The 22,562-nt window shown below is 47.2% G+C and overlaps 1 protein-coding gene across 1 annotated transcript in view; it reads right to left on the reverse strand.

Annotated features, from left to right (window-relative positions):
* Window positions 1–22,562, reverse strand: part of EVC2 (EvC ciliary complex subunit 2) — a 132,512-nt gene that overhangs the window by 55,479 nt on the left and 54,471 nt on the right. Inside the window, exons 9-12 of the mRNA XM_008048680.1 lie at window positions 16,590–16,914; window positions 7,443–7,682; window positions 4,532–4,707; window positions 1,420–1,579 (exon numbers count right to left, since the gene is read on the reverse strand). Coding sequence (XP_008046871.1) covers window positions 1,420–1,579; window positions 4,532–4,707; window positions 7,443–7,682; window positions 16,590–16,914 — 901 coding nt within the window. The remainder of the gene's footprint in view (window positions 1–1,419; window positions 1,580–4,531; window positions 4,708–7,442; window positions 7,683–16,589; window positions 16,915–22,562) is intronic.

Genomic DNA, 22,562 nt, shown 5'->3' on the forward strand with positions numbered 1-22,562 from the left:
CTGCAGTGGCCGGGAGTGGCCACTGCACTCCAGTGTGGGCGACAGAGTGAGACTCCAACTAAAAACAAACCAACAAACAAAAAAACAACAACCGTGTCTACAGACAGTTCGGTTTTATTTTGAGAGAACATGAAATGCTCTTACTGTTGTCCATGGGTCCTGGTGACCAGAGAGTGTCAATTCCATACTCTATAAATATTTATTAAGCACCTAACTTTTATCGTTGTGGGGCTACTTCCTCGTTCCAAGCCACTTGCAACAGTTATCAAAAATAGCTGCGAGAAAGAATGCATATTCACAGAAGACTGCCAGAATCCCTTGCAAGAACTAGAATCCATTCACCCTTCTAAATACTAACCCTGGGTCAGGCCAGACCATCAGGGAAATGTGGTCTTGGGCCCCTCTGTTTTGTTCCCTCAACCAGTGACTGAGATGAATGGGGTGATGCTTAAAGATGGGGTGTGCGTCGACGACCGAGGTCAGAATCACGGCTTTCTGTAGGGTCCCAAACTTGGTAATGAAAAGCAGAGTTTCCACTGATCAAATTCAAAATGATTCAGCATCCTCGCCCCAACCCCTCGAATAGTGCCAGCCAACTCCCTCAGTGTCACTCTTCATGTGCACTTGGAGGACACATCCTCTGAATCTGTCCTCACCTCCCACCCCCATGCTCTGTGCTGTCAGTTTAGGGCCCTGTCAGCTCTCACCTGGTCAAGTACCAGAGCCTTCTAGAGGATTTGTATTCCCACACTTCTCCAACTCTGTCCGACATGCTGCTCACAAGAGCTTCTTAAGTCATAAAGTTGATCTCTCTCTTCTCTTTTGAAAATCCGTCAATATTCCCCACTGTCTTTGGGTGAAAGAGAACCCCCTCAGCCTGGCACACCACCTCGCTGACTTGACTCTGTCCCCTGGGTAGGCCCCCTCGAGCCCCCGCCCTGGTCCCTCTGTATGCTCCAGCCTCATCTTGTTCTTAGAGTTCCCAAATGCAGGCCACGGGGCCCCACTTACTACACATTTGATCCTGGCCACAAAGAACAGTAGTACCTTCCTTATAGAGTAGATATAAGGCATGAATAAGATACATAACACGCTGAGCACCGTGCTAAGTAAACAATAAATGTTAGCATCTGTCACCATCATTTGTCACTCAAGCCAGCGCTCCTATCTCCTTGCCCATGCAGACAGAACGAGTTTACCATGACCCTCTGCTTGCCGAGGCTGGAAAGGACCTATAGAATCCTGCTCGACATAGCATTCCAAGTCACGACCGATCAATTGTAGATGGCACATCATGACACCTGCCCAGCCGCCCTTCTGATCCTAGCATGTTGATGCAATGCATGACACAGTACCTGGCATTTGGTGGGTATCTGGAAGTGGTTATGGAAAGAGTAGACAGCACCATGCCTTATATACCTTTTGCAGCAACTCTCGTCTTCTCTTAATTATTAATTTTTGATGGAGCTTTTTCTTTTCCTGCTTTAAGTCATGGTCCAACTTCTGCTTTATAGAAAACACTTCTGTCTGAGCCCGCTCCAATAGCATTTCTGTTTGGTCTTCATCCAAGTACCCTGCTCTAGATGGAAAAGAAGTAAAGTTATGAATGCAGCCTCCAAATTCACCTGCAGCTTGTGGCTGAACGGTTATCTCCATATTCGTTTGGTTTGAATCAGAAAAATCTTTGCTCTCTCAAGAGAATGGGCAGCTAAGACATTACCAAAACACCATCAGAGTGACGTCAGTGTCATTACAGGTAAGTACAGAAAGCTCAACACATGAAAGAACCCATCTGTGAGGGCAGAAATTGGCAAGGGTTCTGGGAGAAACTAACATCCAAGGGACTGCTGTGGTACAGATGGAATTTTCCAAGAGGAGATGGTAGGTTTGAAATCCTGCTGTCAGGAAGAGTGAGAAGTCCAAGAGGTGAATGGAGGGAATCTGTGTAATTAATTCTGAGTAGCAACTTGAATGGCCCAGAGGAGACACTTCTGGGTGTGTCTGTGGTAGTGTTTCCAGAATGAAGTGGCCTTTAAATCTGCGACCCGGTAAAGCAGATGGTCCTCCCAGACATGGAAAGGGCAGCGTCTAACACGGTCAGTCCCAGACTGGGTGAAAAGGCAGAGGAAGCGGTGCTTGCTCCCTCTTTCCTGCCTCATGGTTCAGGGCAGGGGATGTCTCGTCTCATCTCATCTCATCTCATCTCATCTTCTCATGCCCTGGGACTGAGATTTACACCGTTGCCTCTCCTGGCTCTCAGGCCTTCAGAATTGGGCGGAATCACACCACCAGCTTTTCCGGGTCTCCAGCTGCAGAGAGTCGATAGTGGGACTTCTCAGTCTCCACGATCACGCAAGCCAATTCCTATAATCAATATCCTTTCTTCCTATTGGTCCTGTTTCTCTGGAGAACCCTAACCAGTAGACTTGACTGCCACCATCACCACTACTATTCCCAGTCTGTCTGCATTCCTGGGCTGGGTCCCCAGTATGGCCCAGGGTACACTCTCAGTGGAGGCTGCATTCATTTCAGAACGAAGAGGTGAAGGAATGAACAGTAGATACAGGTTTCAGAAATGTCATGATGTGCCAGCCTTTTAAAATAGAATTTAAAAATAAAAGATAAAGCATGTTCCCCTGGTGACTGCTCACAACTGCTGTTGGGTACTTCAATTCAAGGCAAGGAACTGTTTCTTCTACTTGAGAGCGACTTAATCAGGAATGCCGAGTAAACTACAGTCATAACTTCATTAGCATTCGGGCAAGGAGTGCTTGCATAATTTGCACCTCATAGAATCCTCATTAAACAGAGCAAAAGAGGGGCAAAGTCCTAATAAAATTACCTAAGTAGTAGAACCAAATAAAAAACCCACGACTGTCCTAAAAAATGTCGACTTCACGGTCATGTTTCTGTTCACGTTAGAGCTTCTTGTCACCGAAAGGGAGTCACTTTCATCACTTGCCACGAAGCCGCCTCAAACAGCCGCTGAGAAGGAATGCTGCAGAGGGTGGAGGGACTGCACTTACGAGAACTCTGCGGCTCCATCAGGTACCTCGCGTGCTGCTGAGAAAAGCCATCTGGGATCCAAGACAAGCAACTCTGTGTTTAACACTCGACGCCAAAGGCGAAGCCAGAGCCAGCGGCGTGCTGGACCGCAAGGAGATGTGGGCTGCTCCGTCACCTGGTCAACGTGAGCCTCATCCTCGATTCTCCTGGAAAGGTCGCTGGGGGTCGGCTTCAAAACAGCCCAGGCTGGGGCCATTGAGCTACATCAAGACGGCTGGTAGTGAACACCTGCGGAAGCTGAACGGTGGGCACCTGGAGGCCCATTCTGTGGTTGTCTTGGCTACGTGTATGCTTTTAAAATTCCAAATGCAAAGGCTTTTCACACCTAGGGAATTTCTTCTTCTATTTTATTTCATTTTACTTTTTGAGTCAGAATCTCACTCTGTTGCCCAGCCTGGAGGGCGGTGGCACACTCACGGCCACCCCAGTGTCGACCCACTGGGCTCCAGCGATCCTTCCACCTCAGCCTTCCAAGGAGCCAGAACTACAGGCGTGTGCTACCACGCCCAGCTAGTTTTTCTTTTTTTTTAATTGCAGAGATGAGGTCTTGCCAAGTTGCCCAGGCTGTTCTCAAATCCGGGGGCTCAGGCAATCCTCTCACCTCGGCCTCCCAAAGTGCTGGGATGACAGGCTTGAGCCACTGCGTATGGCCAAGAATCTGTCCTAAGAGAATAACAAGCAACCGGGCTCGGTGGCTTAGCCTGTAATCCCACACCTTGGGAGGTTGAGGTGAGTGGACTGCCTGAACCCATGGGTTCGAGACCCTCCGGGGCAACTTGGCGAGACCTCATCTCTACAATAAATCAAAACATCAGCCGGGCGTGGTAGCACATGCCTGTAATTCCGGCTACTCGGCAGGCGGAGACGGAAGGATGGCCGGAGCCCAGCAGGTCGAAGCTGCGGTGGCCGAGAGCGGCTGCTGCACTCCAGTCTGGGCGACAGAGTGAGACTCCAACTCAAAAAAAAAAGAAAAGAAAAGAACAAGCAAGGAGCAGAGAGCACAACAATGAATGAACAGAAGTCGTTGGTCTTTGGTAAGGAAGTTTGGGTAAGGTGATCTGTTAGGACTACGGCCTGAATTTCTCCTTCCAAACTCGTGCTGACCCTTAACTGCCACTGTCATGGCGTGAAGCTGCGGGACCCTTCGAGGTGATTAGGTCATGAGGACTCCACCCTAAGGGAGGAGTTGACGCTGTCATCCAGGGCTCGGGTTAGTCACCACAGGAGCCTGGCACCCTCTTTCTCCCTGTCTCCCACACGGACTCCTCACCAGGGGACACCCTTCTGCCCCACCATGAAGCAGCCAGGGGGCCCTCACCACATCTTGGTCTTCCCAGCCTCCAGAACTGTGAGCCGAATAAATCTCTTCTACTTAAAGATTGCCCAGTCCGTGGCAGTTAGTCTGCGGCCACAGCAGAACACAGGCTAAGGCAGTTTGTGTCCCTGGGACAGGGTCGAGGCATACCTCTCGTGTTTCTGGATGAGATGGGTCAGCTGAGCTTCAGCTGCACTCAGAAGGCCTTGCACGCGGGTCTCTGACGCCTGCAGGTTCTGGACCAGGTACTCCCGGTGGCCAAATCGCTTGCTTAGGTGGTACCTCTTACTTGCCTGGAAAAAGTCCATCAGCTCTTCCACATTCTCCTGTTCAAAAAGTAGTAACAATCGAGACAATGTCAACAGGTTTAGTTTAACTGTAGAGAAGAATCTTCCTTTTTAGAATGAAGTGCACGGGGCAACGTGGGAATGAGCACCTTTGACCCCTCTGCCCATAACAAAGGCTTATGAGAAACTGCATGCAAGCAAGAAATGAGGGCTTTGAAAAGCGCATTCTAGGTCCAGATGGCGCAGGGTGATCAGAGCCACCTAACTGCCCTGAAAGGCGAAATGTCCACTTCACTCCTTCAGCCATCCACCCTTCACTCGCGCACAGCCCCCCCCCGTGGCGTTCCCACGAGTCATGAGCACCCAGACAACGTGCTGAAGTTCTGGGATAAATCGGTCACTGGTCCCAACCCCCAGGAGCTGCCCCCGGCACAGAGGAGACAGGCCAGAGACGGGCGCAAAGAAAGCAAGACGAACAGAACCAACCAAACACAGGGGATTGGTGATGACCTAGCTTACGCTGAACTGTTTCTCTGATCCTAGCACTGAGCCTTGAGCATCTTATGCCCCATCTAACTTCACCTCAGTAGAAAGTACTGTTATTCCCATTTCACAGATGAGGAAGCTGCGTCCACATCACACAACTGGTGAAGGGCTGGGCGGGAATTTGAACCAAGCAATCTAAGTCCAGGGCCTGTGCTCTAACATTCGAACAGGCCGCCTCTGAAAACCCAGCTTTAACCAGTTGCCCAGTCACGAGACCAGTAGCATCGGCAGTACTATGCCACGGACTGGTTTGGTTGTCTGTTTCTCCAGCTGCAGAAATATCATCTATACAACGGATGACCAAAAGGATCAACCCGTCATTCAACAAGAGGCACCTGACACCACGGATATTATCCTTTCTACATAAAAGTTGTAACACCTCCAGGTCTCGACGCTTGAGAAGTAGCACCACCCAGACAGAAGAGAACGGGACGGTCGGTCAGATGTGGCTTCATAGGAGCATTTTCCTAAGAGCTCCTGCACCAGAATTAGTACAATAGGGATGTTGAGGCAATATTCCTATTCGCCACGGAACTGGACCCATGTGTGTGGGTTGATGCACGCCTATCCCACAAGGAAAGGTGGTGATGGCATCCTCGAGGACGCTAATAGCGCCAGTCGACACAATTTGCACTGTAGTGCTATTATAATCTGTGTCGCTACCTCTTTCATCACAGCATTACTAACAATGACATGCATGCTTCTTAACTTGAGTGCTTGGGCACTGAGAGTTGGCCATGGCCCTTCATGGGAGTAAAATGACAACAAAATCTGTTACCATCTAAATAGCGCCACGGGCTCGGAGACCTAACTATGAATACAACACATACTCCCACTAACCTTTTAGTGGGAAAAACCTGGGTTGAAGTGGAGAGGCTAGTGTGTTCTCTATGTCCTGGGTGCCATCTGGGAATGGCCCATTCTTCCCGAAAGGCCCATGGCAATACTAGGTCTCTTCATTGGATGGCCCCATCATCACAGCCTTCATGCACTCAGCCTGGTGCTGGCTGTAGCTCCCTGGGGGATGGGCAGGGACTGCCTTTGTCTGTCTCCGGTAGCGGCTGGGTGAATGCTGAGTCTGGGGCCTGTGGTCTCGAGGACCCGCTGGCAGACACAGGCATGGACGCCCACGCTTGCATCTCCTCTGGTTGTTCTAATTCATCATTTGCCAGTGCTTTGGCAATGGCAGTAACCGAGGCTGGCCCCATGCCTTGATTCACCCTGGGTGGCAATTCCCTTTACCATCAGCTGGAGCCAGCTATCAGCACCAGTAATAATACCGGAGCCACACAACAAAATACATTCTTTTACAAGAATGATGTTCTTTGACAACAGCGATGTCACTCTGTGCGTGCACATGTGCATGTAAGATACCTCCTGCAGGCCTCATAAGAAATTCTACAGCCATGTAGTCTCAGATAAACCACCTTCACTATTGCCTAAGAAAACATTCAGTCTGAATTAATAACATTCACACTAAAGTTTACATGCAAAAATACACAAATTCATCCAAGTACACCTAGACATAGATGCTAAACTCTATGTATACATCAATAGACACACAGGTACATATATGCATATACTGGGGGTGCCAAAAACGTACACACATTTTAAAAGATGCTATCTATGTATGACTTTGAGTTTGCTGTAATCAAAAGTGTCTGGACACTGAAGGCCCCCACTTGGAGCACCTCTTGTAACTGCAGAAGTCAAACATGACTTGGATTCATCTATAATTTTAATACAGATTTTTCCTTCCTTAAAATGTGTAGACATTTTTTGGGCACCCTCTGTGTCTGTATATATATTTTTAACTGCCATATACATTAAACATATAATGTCCCAAGCACTAACTTTCCATGAATGAGCTCATTAAGTCTTTATCACACCCCTGTGAGTACAGGCACTCTACGACGTCCATTTTACAGGTGAGAAAAAAAAGGCTAACAGAAGTCAGGTAACTTGCTCAAGTTCACACAGCAAAAGGGTGGTGGAATTGGAATTCAAATCGAATTCAGCCTGAGTTCAAGGCTGGTGCTCCAAGCCACCATCTGCCCTGCTTACTGGAAACTCACCCACACGCCAAAAGATAGATGGAGAAGAAAGCTGGTTGATAGGTGCACAGCACAAAAGAAGAGGAAGGACTTAAGTATGAAGAAGGAGACATTTACTGAAACAATTCAGGAAAATTACCCTTCCGTCTCAGCAAGCCTGATTTGAGGCATTACCTGTATTTTAGAATAATTTTCCAGCAGCATCTTAGCCGCCCCTGGCTTCAATTCTCCTTTGAAAATAGCACTTTTTATCTGGGTAAAAAAGATCCGGTGTAGTTCGTGTCTCTGGGAAACAGCAAGCTGTCTGTGAGCCTTGGCAAAGTCTTCCTCTTGCTGCAAAGTGAGAGACTTCCTCAGGTGCTCCTGCTCCAGGCCATGGAGGGCCCGCAGAAGGCTGCTATACTCCACAGCGGACTGCAGAGAGAAGAGGCAGCGTGTAAGAGCCCGACGTGCTGAACGCGCACGTCCACACGCATGCACATAGTACAGTGTGTACAAGTTCACGTGCACACAATGTGCACATGAACACACACGTGCACGCACATATGCATGTGCATTGTAATGTGCATTTGCACATACACATACAGCACACTCACATGCAACCAGTGTGTGGTGTGTACACATGCAAGCACACACACACAAGACACAAGTATGGGTATACACACACAGCACATATACATGCACACAGCACACATACATATGCACACACCCACACACACTTGCACACAGAACAAATACACATGCTCATGTGCATACACACACACACACACACACAGAGCACAAGCAGACAATGATGAAGCTACCAAGCCCTGACATATGCTGTTCCAACCTGTCCTCCCCTGTTATCTTCATGTGTTCCAGAACTATCTTAAATCAGAAAATTCACAGGGGTGGAAATTTGCAAACCAAACCGCTTGAAAATAGCCCGTAAGAAATGAAAGTCTTAAAACAATGGAAATCTCCTGAATATGAATGGACTGTGTTGTTAGGCTCACAAGATTATTTCCGCTATCTTTTTATTTTACTTTATTTTAAAGATGTGGGGTACAATTCAGGATTAGGTGTACAAGTGGACATCGTACAGGTAAAGTTCGGGCCTCCCTTTGGTCTCCACTTCACCTGGTGTGAGATCAGGCACCCTTCTTGATATTATGTGCCCCCCCAGTCCCCCCAGCAGTTTCCCGCTACTGCCAATCCCTTTCTTACAGTATTATGGTAAATGCTCAGGGTCCGCTTATGAGTGAGAACATGTGGTTTCATCCTCAGCTCTGCTGCAGAGAAAAATACCAGCCATCAGGCTTGAGCAGAGATCCTTCAGGCAAAAGAGGTGTTGAGAAATGTTTCCTCAGAGGCCTGCACGGGATGTGGTCCCGGGTGAGGAAAAGAAAAAAATGCAGGTCTGCTGAGTTCCTTGTGCATGTGCCCACCCCTTGTCTCAATGAGACCCGCGTCCTAGGAGGGAGCTGTTCTAGAGTCTAGCACGGCCCTCGAGATTTCCAGCCCCTGATACACATGCCACATAAATCCCCTCCCCTTGAGCGTGGGCATACATTTGATTACAATGGGACAGTCACTCCTGTGATGAGGGAACATTACGTGGCAAAGGTGAAAGTGTTTTAACGATGTAATTAGGGCAACTAATTCGTTGACTTTGAGTTCATCAAAAGGGAGACTATCTTGCATGGGCCTGATGTCATCAGGTGAGGATCCTTGAAAGGACTGAGCCTGTCCTGAAGGGAGACCCTCTCTTGCTGGCCCTGAAGAACCAAACAGCCATGTTGTACGCTGTCCATAGAGAAGGAAAGCTTCTGGGAGCTAAGTGCCTTGACCCTACATCTATAAGGAACTGACTTCTGCAAACAACCCGAATGAGCTTGGGCCAGGATCCCAAGCTCCGGATAACCCAGGCCAGCTGAGACCTTGATTTCAAGCTTGTGACACCCTGAGCAGAGGTCCCAGCGAAGCGGTGCCCAGACTATTGACCACAGATACGAAGATGACAAGTTGCTGAGTGTGGACGGCTTGTCACCCAACAGAAAACCGCACCCTCCACGTTGTAGAGGAAGAAACTCGAGCGCAGAGAAAGTAAGAGCCTTTCCCAAATTCTCACCTGTGCTCAGGAGGGACGGAAAGGCGTTGAAAGCAAATCTTGAGGCTGCAAGCTCTAAAACCACACAGGCAGGGACCGTGGGGCACGCTGGTGGAACAAAGACTGGGAAAGGGGCATGTGTACAAGAGGTGGCGCACAGCCTTTCCCAACAGCCAGAAGGGCCCTGGCTTGGGAATAGGGGAGGTGGGGGTCCCGCCTGGCTGGGCGGAGCAGAGGCCCAGGGAAGGCAGAAGGGTCCGTGACGCAGGGGGCAAGGGCCGGAGCTCCTCCGGGCTAAACAAGGCCCGAATGTTCTAGAATGCCCCCAATTCTCTGCTTCCGGTAAACAACCAGGCTTCTAATTTCCCGGAGCACCGACCAGCTCACCTCTACTTCCAGTGACGCACAAAAGCCCTAGAAGGTGACGTACCGACCTTTATCTTTTTCTGTCCCTCCAGCTCTGTGTACTTATTGCTCGATCTTTTCGGCGTCTGGGCCAGAAAGAAAAGGATTATTTATTGACAGCCTCCCGAAGCAAGCTCACAGCACCCCCCGTGGGGAGGACGGCAGGGAAACAGCCAGTAAGGTTGGAAGTCAAGGGCTCTCAGGTGCCTCCTCCCGGCTACACTGCCAGAATCTATCCCCGTATTCACGGTTTGCCTCAGCCACCAAGTAAGAGTTCAGTCTTTTCAAAACGCTGATTTTCCAAAAGAAAAAAAGGCGTTAGATTCGACTTTCGGAGTCATTGTAATGGCATTCACAGCTGACTTGATCTAAAGCAAAGACCGCAATTCGCCAACACCCTGACGCTGGGCACGGCAGGGACATTCGGCAGAGTGACAAGCTGGTGCTCAGTTGGGTCAGTTCATCCGTCAGGCCCCAAACCTCAATTTATTTCAATTCACAGACATGAAATATGAGGTAAAATCCACTTAACTTCTGACAGCCAAGACGAAAAGCACAGACACATGTAAATAAAACATGTTGTCCTTGTATAGGATGACATTTCTGCTGAAGAAGAAGGTATGAGGCAATGATATATTTGTGTCACAAACATAAATGTGAATGGGACCCCTGTACCCACTTCCCCCATGAAGAAAAGTTCAGAGTCTTGCAGAAATGCATTCAACCCCTCAGCTAGCTCAACCTCCTGTGGCACAGATGAGAAAACTAAGCCCTCAAGCAGTGGATACACACCCTCAGGCCTGCCAAGAAGGGGAGGGATTGTATGGAAACAAGGGAAGATGCCTGGTAGGAGGCACTAGGGCCTACTGGGGACTGGGGCAAAGTGCAGAGAGTAAACCCTGCCTAGGGGGCCACCACCATGCAGTCCACAAAAGGGGCTCTGCAGAAATATGGATGCAACATGGCCAAATCTTCCCATCATTTGAGAGAAGGCAGAAACCCCGGTGTTCTTATATAAAGTTTTCTATTTTAAACCTTATTGCACAATGTGCATCTTAAAGGAATATTAAAATAATCATCACTCACCCCCAACTCCCTATCGAACCTCCCCTCAAAACTGACTTTTTCAGGGAGATAAGGCACATGTACTGTATGGCTGCAAACACCTAGAAGACAACTTGTCCTGTGGAGTACCAGGGGCACGGACCTTAGGGGACAGTCCCTAAATTCCAGTTTAAGAAGCACAGGCCTGTGTCAGGCTCTCTAGAGCACCTGCGAGGCATAACGTTGACTCTAATGTACATCGGCAATGTGATGGACATTATGACTGTACTAAATTACTCTCAATTTAGCAGGACAGGAAATTGTAAAAATGTCTTATATAAATAAGTCCAGCAGAAATGATTAAAATACGAGCGTTCTTGCGCTTCAGGAACCTTCTCCCTTAAGACAAAAGATTCCCAAGGCAAGATACACGCAGGGCTTCTTCGTAAGCAGCTGGGCAGCCTCCGGGAAGGGGCCAGATGTAGACAGATCCCAGAGGAGGGACACAGTCCTGAACTTCCTGGGGTTGGTTGCAGGAAGCTAGGTCGCAAATCATTTCTTCCCGCCTCCGTTTTCACCATCTCCAAACAGAAATGCTTCATGTCCTCTGTTCTAGCCATGAACTTCTTTACAAGTTACATTATATTATGAATCATAGCAAACACACAGGGTGGACACCATGCCAGCAGTGGAGCAAGTATTCACTGACGTGTTCTCACAGCAGCCCTCCAAGACCTTAGGCATCATGGTCAGACCCATTTTAAGGATGAGGAGAGGAGACCCAGGGTGACTGAACAATGGCTTTCTGGAAAAACAGAGCACGGATTGAAACCCAAGCAACCCACCTCTGTGTCTGTATTCTGCAACACTCTCCCTAGGGTGTCTCAGTGACGAAACGCTTTGAAAACTATAGGGAATTACAAAGGCATTAAAATCTGAACAGATTTCACCTCTATATTTATGAGTCAGTCCTCCATATCTGTGGGTTCCACATCCATAGATATAACCACGTGAAGATCAAAAATATTCAACACAAAAGGATAACTGTGTCTGTACTGAACCGATTGAGACTTTTTTCTTGTCATTATTCCCTCAACAATACAATACAAAACATCTACTGACATCGCATTTACATCGCATCCGGTATTAAAAGTAATCTAGAGACGATTTAAGGTATATGGGACAATGTGTGTGGGTTATCACAACCATGACACCATTTGATATCAGGGACCTGAGCACTGGTAGGTTTGGGGATCTGTGGGGAGTAGGGGGAGGAGAGTCCTGGAGCCAACTCCGCCTGGGGACTGAGGGATGACCACCCTGGAATTCTTCAACCTGACTCACAAAAGCCGACACGGCTGATGTCGCTTTTCTTTTTGAAAACTGACTCTTGGTGGAAGGATACATCCCAAATATTTCCATGTGTTTTATTTAAAGACGACGACGACACATGACAGATGATTATAACGTAGTTGGTGGTTTTGTGAGACGGAGTGGCTTGCACGGTCTGCAAGGGAACTAGTTCTATTCTTGGAAAGCAGACTGGGGCAAATAAGGCAGCTGGTCTCTGAACAGGGTGACTTCGGAGATTCAGAGCGACAGTGCCCACCCACCGCACGCCAGCAGGCATGGGGGTGGGGGCAGGAGAGAGGCGGCAGAGAAGCCCTGGAGAGGGCAAGTCCAGGAAGAGAGGGACTGCGTGACAGGCGGAAGCAGGGCACAGGCCCAGCATCCTGTCCTCAGGCTCCCTGCACAAAAAAAGCATTGCCCCAGGCCGTATTTTGGTAGCAAAGGCACGGAAACATCCGAGCTGCCCAGCAGGAGGGGCGCACGAGGTATGACAGCGGGAGACAGAACCTGCCACTGCACACGGTGGCAATGCTGCCCAGTGGTGAGGGGCACCCCGCCTGGGCGTGAGGCTCGGCTCCCTCTGTGTGTCCCCAGGCAGGTGAACGTCTCTGCAGCTCAGTTTCCTCACCTGTAAAAGTGGGGTCCTCTCAATCCCGACCTCACTGAGTTGGCGTGAACATTTAACGAGAAGGTGGATGGCACGTGCATAGGGCCATGCCCGACACACAATGGATGGGAAATAAGAACGAACTGTTATTGTTACACATCTTATGGTTTAAGAGCATTTAATAAAGTCAGAAAATATTTTTGCTGCGATGTAAAGTGAAAACAAGAAAGAAATACAAGGGGGGGACCTCCAAAAAACTAGAATTTGCTGACAAAACATTGTGTATTTATTCTTACATGCTTAAGCTTCAGCCACCTTCAGAGTACTCTCTGTGCGATGCAACCCACCTATCGAGACACTTTTTCCACTGCTCAGCAGTTTCTGACTCATCAATTTTTATGCCTTTTGGTGCTTCTGCTGTTTTCTGTTTTACCTCTTTATATCTGCAAGCCATTTCCCTCTGAGGACTTTTTTCATCCAAAGAAACAAACAAAAAAAAAGTCGCTCGAGGTGAGATCGGGTGAAGTGGGAGGGTGAGGCACAGGGATCATTCCGGTTTTTGATCAAAAACTGCAGAACACTCAGCACAGTGTGGGCAGGTGTATTGACAGAGTGGAAGAACCAGTCACCTGTCTGCCCCAACGTGAGAGGTTTCTTCTGCAAACTGTGAAACAACCTTCTCAAAACTTCTAGATAAAAACTTTGGTTGACTGTTTGATCCAGGGGAACAAATTCTCAGTGTACAACAAGGAACCCGTCCTCCAAAAGATAATTATGGGTTGTTGTTTTTTTTTTGGTCCCCTGTCATACAATTATATGAACTGCACAGGCCTTACTTTGTTTTAAAAAAGTGTATAAAGTCAAAGGCTAACATGTATGCTAGAATCTGAGGACGGGCGTGAAGGCCACCTGAGCCATGCCTGTACCTCCATGGTCAGGCATACAGTAGGAACTCAATACTGGGTCAAAGGAATGATCCTCTGCCACAAAAGGGTGGGATGGGTTTACTTTTTTTATTTCCAGGGTTTTTCCTTTTAGGCTGTGGAAGTGAACTCAGCAAACTTTTCTGTGAAGGGCTAAGTAAGTATTTTAGCCCTTAGTATTAGCCTTAGTATTTCTGAAGGCCACCTGAGGTCTCTGTCACATATTCTTTGTTTTCAACAACCCTTTAGAAAATGTAAAAACTATTCTAGAGTCATGAGCCATACAGACACAGGTTGAACAAGATTGAGCTCACGGGTCCTCATCTGCTGACCAGCTCCTTGGAGTACTTTCCAAGCCTCCCTTGTTGAGCATGCATTATTTTTATAGGAAAAAAGATTACAACAAATTTAGGAAAAGAGAGAAAGAGAGTGATAATGAGATCGTTTAGGGGCTGAATCATGGCACAGTGCCTAAGTGCCTGGCTCAGGCAAAGTTGGTGCTGACCAGCACAGTCATGGATGGAGCGTCAAAGACAGAGCCAGTCAGTGAGGCTGCAGTGGGTTGAATGGTGTTCCCCAGCCTCCAAAAAAGACACATCCAGGTTCTAACCCCAGGACCCATGATGTGACCTTATTGGAAATAAGGGTCTCTGGTGATTAGGTAAGGTTCTTGAGATCATCCTGGATTATTTGGATGGGTCCTAAATTCAACGGCGGGTGCCCTTAGGAGACAGAAATAGAGATGACAGGGCCACCAGGGAGAAGGCCACAGGAAGATGGAGCAGAGATGAAGGTGATGCAGCCGTGACCCAGGGAAGAGAGGGAGCACCAGAAGCTGGGCCAAACAAGGAAAGATCCTCCCCTGGAGACTTTGGAGGAAGCACAGCCCTGCTGACACCTTGGTCCGGACTTCTGGCCTCCAGAACTTCAAGAGAACACATTTCTGCTGTTGTAAGCCACCAAATTTAGGGCAATTTGTCATGGCAGTCACAGGAAATGAATACAGGAGCCACACAGTACACAAGCCACACCCTCAAATGAGATGGTCTGAAGGCAGAGGAGGCCCCGGGAGCAAGGGAGCAGAGAGGAATGACACAGTGAGCACCTCCCATCTTTCTTTCACGGCTCAGCCTACGTCTGACCACAGAGGGCCACCTGTAAGTCATGAGCTGTCAACGGGAGAGCTTTTGATTTACTTCAGGGGAATTCTGCAGATGGCAACAGTCTGGGGAATGGAAGCTGAGTTCTGAAGCTGTTCTTCAGTAGTGGTTAGACCTCCCTAGGACAGATGTTCAGAACAGCATGTGTACGCTCAAGTCATAAGAGCCGAACACACCACCTCACTCACAGAGGAAGACAGAACGAAAGCTTGATTTGGTACATGTGGGGCAAGCTCTGATTCTTTCAAGACAGCCACTGACACACATTTTGGAATAATGGGATCTGATCTCTGACCAACCTGAAAGACCAGAACGCTCAGAACTGAGCACTATGTTCTGAGAGCTGCCTGCAGCCCGTGCGCTGGGTGGCTGCTTCTCCCATACTACTTCCCTCAGATTCCCAGAGAGGTGGGGATCGCTGGGCTTGCAGAGGCTGATCAAGGCCTTCAGGAGCAGAGCTGGAATTTACAAGACCGTGAGTCCATGTCCGTTCTGGCTCCAGAGCCGGTTCGGGAGAAAACCATGATCCGACAGACCATAGTGCAGAGGGAGGCATATGCACCCTGACACACCAATCGTCTGTACACCGTGCCCTCTGCAGACATGCTCTTCTAGGAATGAAGCCTTTCTACTCTCCCCAGGACCTTCCATGGAACCAGGAACACACCTCTATTATAAATGGATGAAGGGTGACTCATTTTTATGTGTGAAGATCTTTCATCAGTCTAGGACCTCCTTGAACGCAAGCACCGTTTCTCATTGTTCCCTGTACCTTCACTAACTACCCCAGTGCCTGAGAGACAGTGAGTGACCAATAAACACATATTAAGTGAATCCCCGAGGGACGAATGAAGGAACAGAAGGGCGGATGTTTAGATAGGTGGTAGCTGAATAGATTAACAGGTGTGTAGATGGATAGAGGCGTGGATGAACGGATGGTGCGTGGGTGGATGAAGGGATTGACGTATGAGGGTGGCTGGGTGGGAGATGGACAAAGAGGTGGGCGAGAGGATGGTTGGGGGCTGAGTGGATGGATGGGCGGACAGATGGGTGAATGGGTGGACATACGGATGGATGGACAAATCAGCGGACGGATAAATGAACGGTGGAGAGAAGGATGAAGAATGAGAGGGTGGATGGCTGGATGGGTAGATGGACAGAAGGCAGACCAACAGCTGGAGGAATCAGTGGAAGGGTTTGCAGGAAGGACGGATGGATGAGTCAGTGGATGGTTAGACTGACGGGGAGATGAGTGGAGGGGTACAGGGATAGGTGAATGAATGGGTGGTTGGGTGGACGATAGATGGGTGGATGAGGAGATGGGTGAGTAAATAAACGGGCAGCTGGAAGGATGGCTGGGTGGTCGGACAGATGAATGCATGGAGAGACAGATGGGTAGGCGCATGGATGGTGGGCGGACGGATGGATAGACGGACAGATGGGTGAGTGGGTGAAGGCGTGGGTGGGGGGTAGATGGATGAATGAACATGTGAGCCGGTGACCGGGTGAGTGGGTAGACGGGTGAATGGATGGGGGTTGAATGAGTGTCCAGCTGAACAGATGGAAGATGAAATGTTGGAAGGAGAATGGCGGGTGGGTGGTTAGACAGGCGGACGATCGGATGGGTGATGGGCGAACGGATGGAGGAACTGAACGGACAGATGCGTGGGTAGAGGGACGAGGGCGACTCCCCGGGAGGAAGGAGAGAGGCCAGCACATGCCTCCCTTTCGGAGCCGTCTTACCCTCTCACTGGCGCGCTTCAGTAACTCCTCTGCTTCCTCCATTGCCGCCATCTCCTTCTGGTACTGGCTTTCTGTCTTCCTCCTGGTTTCCAGGTCGCATTCGGCCGTCAGTGCCACCATTTTTCGATCATATTCTTCTTTTATTTCATTTTCCAGCAACAGAAACTGTTTCTTGAAAACAGCACCCATTCTCCTCTCGACTGGGGATGACAGGTGGCCACTGCTGGTAAGATTTCTCAACAGAAGGGCAATGACATCCTTGCTGATCTGGGTCCGACATGTCTCCAGATCTGCATCTGCCCGATTCAGGGTTGCAAGCTCCAACCTGGGAAGCACGAAAGTCAAAAGAATTCTCTTACATGAAACAGCAGCAGAAACCAAAGGTCCCCCAAAGCTCTGAGGTTTTAAATTATGTGTAGGCAAGGACTCTCCTCCTTCCTTTTCTTCTCCTCCTTGTCCTTCCCTCCCTCCCTTCTGCTCCATCCAGTTATTGAGGGCCAGTCAATAAATTAGCAGATTCTTATTTAGTGAATTTGTAAGTGACCATGCTATGAACAGTAAGGAATATAACCAGTATAAGACATGGTCTTTGCCAACAAGTCACAAGTCAACAACAAGGAGACCAAGTTAAAAATGGATTGCTAATACATTTGGAGAATTTTAAAGTAAAGTTTATTCTACTATTTTCCAGTTAAAAATTAATACATGGACATGACAACTAAATGGAATGTCATATCATGCATGGTATCCCAGGGCAGAAAAAGGACATGAGATTTAAGACACAGAAGTCTGAATAAGGTAAAAGCTTTATAAACAACAATGTGTCCCTCGTGGTTTGCAAACTGTAACAACTGTACCATGCTAATAGAAGATGTTACTAATAGGAGAAACTGGAAGCAAGATATATGGGAACTCTCTGTGTCATCTTCACAACTTTTCTGTTAATCAGAAACTGCTCTAAAAATCTACTTGAAAATATTTACGAGCGACTTGACAGGGCAATAGTGTTCTGAGACTTCATTGTGGTAGTGGTCGTACAACTGTTTACATTTTCAGTAATACATAAAACTACTCTTAAAACGGGTGAATTTTATGGTGGGTTCATTATATCGCTAGAAGGCTGGAAAAACAGATACATGGGAAAAAATTAATGTATATTCATGACTTAAAAACCTGGAAAATAGCCAGGCACAGTGGCTCAAGCCTGTAATCCCAGCACTTTTGGAGGTCAAGGTGAGGGGATCGCCTGAGCTCACGAGTTTGAGACCAGCCTGGGCAACCTGGCAAGACCTCATCTCTACAATAAATCAAAAAATTAGTTGAGCGAGATAAGGCGTGCCTGTAGTTCCGGCTACTTAGGAGGTTGAGGTGGAAGGACTGCCTGAGCCCAGCTCAGTGAACTGAGGTGGCCGTGAGTGTGTGTCACTGCACTCCAGCCTGGGAGACCGAGTGAGACTCCAACTCAAAAAAAAACCTGGAAAACAAAGACAAATAGAAAAAGACTTTATTCACCATGAGTCCAGAATTCAATCAGAACCAACGAAGGTATTTTTGGTTCGACAAGCCTCTGGGTCTGTATCTGCCCAATTCAGGGCTGCAATTTCCAAACTGGGAAACACAGAAGCTTATTTCCTTCCGGTCGTCTTTTCCAAGCACTTTTCTTTTCATAAATGCATATCACTTACATAGGTCCAATCTTGACCTCTTTTTTCAATTAATATTGTTACAGGCATCTTCCAGCAGTAGGTAAAGACCAAACATTTCCTTTACAACAGCTGCAAAATATGTAATCACATGGCGCACCACCACTCAACTGACTGTCCTTCTGTTGTCGCACATTCAGGTTACTTGGAAACCTCAAAACCAAAAATCACTCTGAAGCGCACAGCTCTGTACAGAGCTTCTGATATTCACAATCATGTCCTCGGTACAGAGTCCCACAAGAAGAATCACTGGGTCAAATATCATCAACATCCGTCATTGCCAGCCTGTTTTCCAGAAGACATCCCCAGCAACGTACTAGGATCCATACTTACCCCCACCCTCCACACTGTCAAAAATCTTTGACAATTTGGTAGGAGAAAATCACCATTTTTATAATCGTGTATGACTGTAAAAATACAAGGGCTTTAAGACAACACTTATGACAGTTTTCAAGCATTTAAAAGTAGAGAGAATAGCATGACCCCCGCATCACCCAACTTTACAGACTGTCAGTATCTGCCAGTCTTGTTTTGTGGACTCTCTTCAAAGTCTGAGCATTTTAAAGCAAATCTCAGATATCTCTGTAAACACCTCAGCATACATCTGTAGCTGTGGAGACAGAAGCAGGCAGAAAGATAGATGTGCACATGCCTATCTAACAATCTCTGTATAGGTAGGGCGATATCTGTTTTACCTAGCTTTGCTGCTTTATAAAGGGTGACAGAACATCTGACCTCAAAATATACTGTTCTGGCATACTGACCATTTTAAGTTAAAGGCACTTCTACAAACCAACAAGCCAGCAGGTACAAGATCACTGCGGCCTTCGGTTTCTTGAAAGCAGAGGGATGAGACTGTCACATGAAAGATGCCTTCCCGACACCAGAAGGAAAGCAGCATTCTTATCATCAAGGATGGAAAGTCAAGACCAAGAGAACTCTGCACAGACAGACCCTGTTCAAGCAATTCTCCTTCCTTAGCCTCGCCACACAATTTAGTTGCTTTTTCATAACTCGCTCTTATTTGTTCAATTCGATATATTACCATCGCGCTGCTTCTCTGGGTCTCCATTTTCTTATAAGGGCTCCAGTGTCACATAAAACTTAAATTAACTTTCAGTTAAGCCAGAGAAATAAACTCAAGAGATCTACTGTATGCATGTGATGATAGTTAATACCAATGTGTTGTAGCCATGAAAATTGCTGAGACTGGATTTTAAGTGTTCTCACCACCAAAAGATAAGTACGTGAGATAATACACACGTTAATTAGCCTCATTTACTCATTTTGCAATGTATACATATTTCAAAATCTCCTGTTGTACACTGCAAATGTAGACAGTCTGTCCATTTTAAAAACAAGTCAGATAATTTTTTAAAAAATTTATCTTAATTTGCATGCTGCTCTCCTGTTAATCTATTTTATGTAATTCTCGGCCCAGCCCATATGAGGACAGAGGTCGGGTTTGATTCCCTACACTGCCATTGTTACATACAAAATATTTAAATCACAATTAATAACATCTAGTGCCCAGTCATTATCCAAACTACTCAGTCTCAAAAATGTCTTTTTACAAGCCAAAGTTTAATTCAAGAATCATACAAAATCCCACAATGTCAGTTAAGTTTACTATTCTAGATCATTCTGGTCCTCCATTCCCCACCCCCCGGCATGGATCTGCTGGTGAAACCAGGCCCCCTTGTGCTTCAAAATGTCCCAAATTCTGGATTTGGCCTATTGCTTCTATGGGGTGCCACTGTCCCTCTCTCTGTCCCCTGAATTTCCTGTAAATTAGCAGTCAGATTTAAGGTCTTGACTAGTCAGATTCAATTTGTTTTCCACTCTTTTTTATTGCGATAATACATACATAATTTGACACCGTCACCATGTTTAAGTGTCCATTTCAGCAGTAATACATATGTTTATGTTCTTCCCCACCTTCATTCTCCCTCCCCCTCCCCTTCTCAACCTCCAAGAATCACCAACTACTCTCTATCTTCTTGAGATCCACTGTTTTCGCTCCCACATACAAGGGAGAACATGTGATATTTGTCTCTGCGCTTGGTTCATTTCACTTAACATCATGGCCTCCAGTTCCATCCAAGTTGCTTCAAATGACAGGATGTCATCCTTTTTCTAATGGCTGAATAATGCTCCATTGAGTATACATATGCCACATTTTATTTATTCACTGATCCGTTGACGGGCACACAGGATGATTCTGTATCTTAGCTGGTGTGGTCAGTGCTGCAGTGAACACAGGAGGACAGGTATCTCTTTGGTAGACTCACTTCCCTTCTTTTGGCTATCTCCCCAGCAGTGGAATTGTTGGATCATGTGGTAGTTCTATTTTGAGGTTTTTGAGGAACGCTCGTACTGTTCTCCATGGTGGATGTGTAAGTGGTGCTAGGTGCTTCCTCTAGGTTCACAGCACAGGATAATGCTAGGACAGATTTCTAGATTCAGGAATTGCCAACATGATCCCCGATGACAGTATTCCCTATCAACACCTTTCACTGAATGATTTCAGCAGCCAATTCTAACTGTTACCTGGATCCAAGATTTCATTAGGGGTTTAAAAACGTACTTTTTCTAACTCTATCATTTATTCTGCACTTTTAAAGCTGAGATTCTTCAAAAGGAAGAACTTTCATCAACAATTCAGTTGCTCTGACATAAAGTTCATACATAAGAGAGATGTCTGATTCTTCCACTTATATTTTATCATTTTTTTCTATGAAAGAGTTGATGTCATAGCCATCTCCAATGGTAACAAATGAGTTTAGGTCTGTTTATTGGTGTGTTTTGTTTCGTTTCAGTATGAGGGTAGGAGGTTAACACAATTTGTCTCAACTTTCTAAGAATCTGAGTTTTGGTGAACTTTTACTCGAAAGTCTCACAAGAGGAAGAATACCAAATATGGCAACATGGGTTATGGTAAAAATGATGCCTGATTGGTAAATTACATCCAGATGGGAAGACGTGTAAATAAACCATAAATACCTAGCAGGGATGCTATACTCTGTACTCCCCTGAGTGAGGTGATTCTTGGAACTGGACATGTCCCTTGCAAAAACCCCGGAAGCTACAAGAGACCTTGGCACCTGTAGAGTGGGAAGGTTTAAGCCTAGAAGATTCCTGTTCCTGCCTGGTGTGGGTTACATCCTCTTGCACCCAAGCTGTGTCACCTGAAAAGAAAATACCTCCCCAACAGCTGTGTAGGTTACAGCAGGCCCGGCAACCAGGACACCCACAGAAGAATGCCTAATGCTGTCCTCACAGCAAGCTGTGATGTAGCGCTCAAGGCTTCTGAGTAGATGGAGCCAAGTGTGGCCCATGAGAGTTTTATGAGTCCAAATGTTTAGCTGAACCTAGGAGAAGCCCCTGCCTCTGCATAGTATCGCTATGAAATTATAGATGTTGATACATTTGGTGGGTTTCAATCAATTGCAGTCATTTTTCTTTTAGATGCTCAAATTCTTCTGTCTTAGATCAAAATGGCTGCCGAGTCTCCACGGGACACACCCTGATGAGTCTTGTTTTTTTGTTTGTTTTGTTGTGTGTTTTAAAGCAGGATTTATTGAGAGGACAGAAAAGCTCCCACCGTGGGAGGGGACCCGAAGGGGCTGCCCTATTAGGCTAGTTTTAAACAGAAGCGTGTTCCTTCACTTTCTCAACAAGTACTCACCCAACCAGTGCCTGTGCACGGAGTGCTCTGCAGGCTGCAGAGCAAGGAAGAAATGTAAGAGGTGCCTCACGGCAGCGTGGGCCTGTCAAACGCCAAATGAACGAACATCCCGCACTGCACAAGTTCAGAAAATGAAAGTACGTCTCTATTCTGAGACAGACAAAATAGATTTCACGCCTTGAATGAAGCTTGATGTGGTCAACAGAACAATGCCCCCCGCCAGGGACGTCCACACCCTCATCCCCGGGATCTGTGCGCAGGCTAGGTTTCGTGGCAAAGTAAGGTGGCTCATCAGCTGTTTCTAAGACAGAAAGATCAGTAACAAGGGCCTTTACACTCGGAAACCAGAGACGCAACAGCAGCCAGAGTCAGAGGTGGAAATGTGAAGACGGAAGCAGAGGCAGGGGTGCCGACACCAGCTCTGAAGACAGAGGAAGGGGTTCTGAGCCAGTGAACATCGGTAGCCTCAAGAAAAAGCAAGGAAGCAGAACTTCCCCAGAGCCGGCCTCTTTTTTTATATAGATGTACATATTTTGGGGATGCATGTGGTCATACTTTCATATAACGTGCAAAGATCAAATC

The sequence above is a fragment of the Carlito syrichta genome, unplaced genomic scaffold (genome assembly GCF_000164805.1).
Source record: "Carlito syrichta isolate Samal-C Ts95f unplaced genomic scaffold, Tarsius_syrichta-2.0.1 Scaffold126498, whole genome shotgun sequence".
Taxonomy (NCBI): Eukaryota; Metazoa; Chordata; class Mammalia; order Primates; family Tarsiidae; genus Carlito; species Carlito syrichta.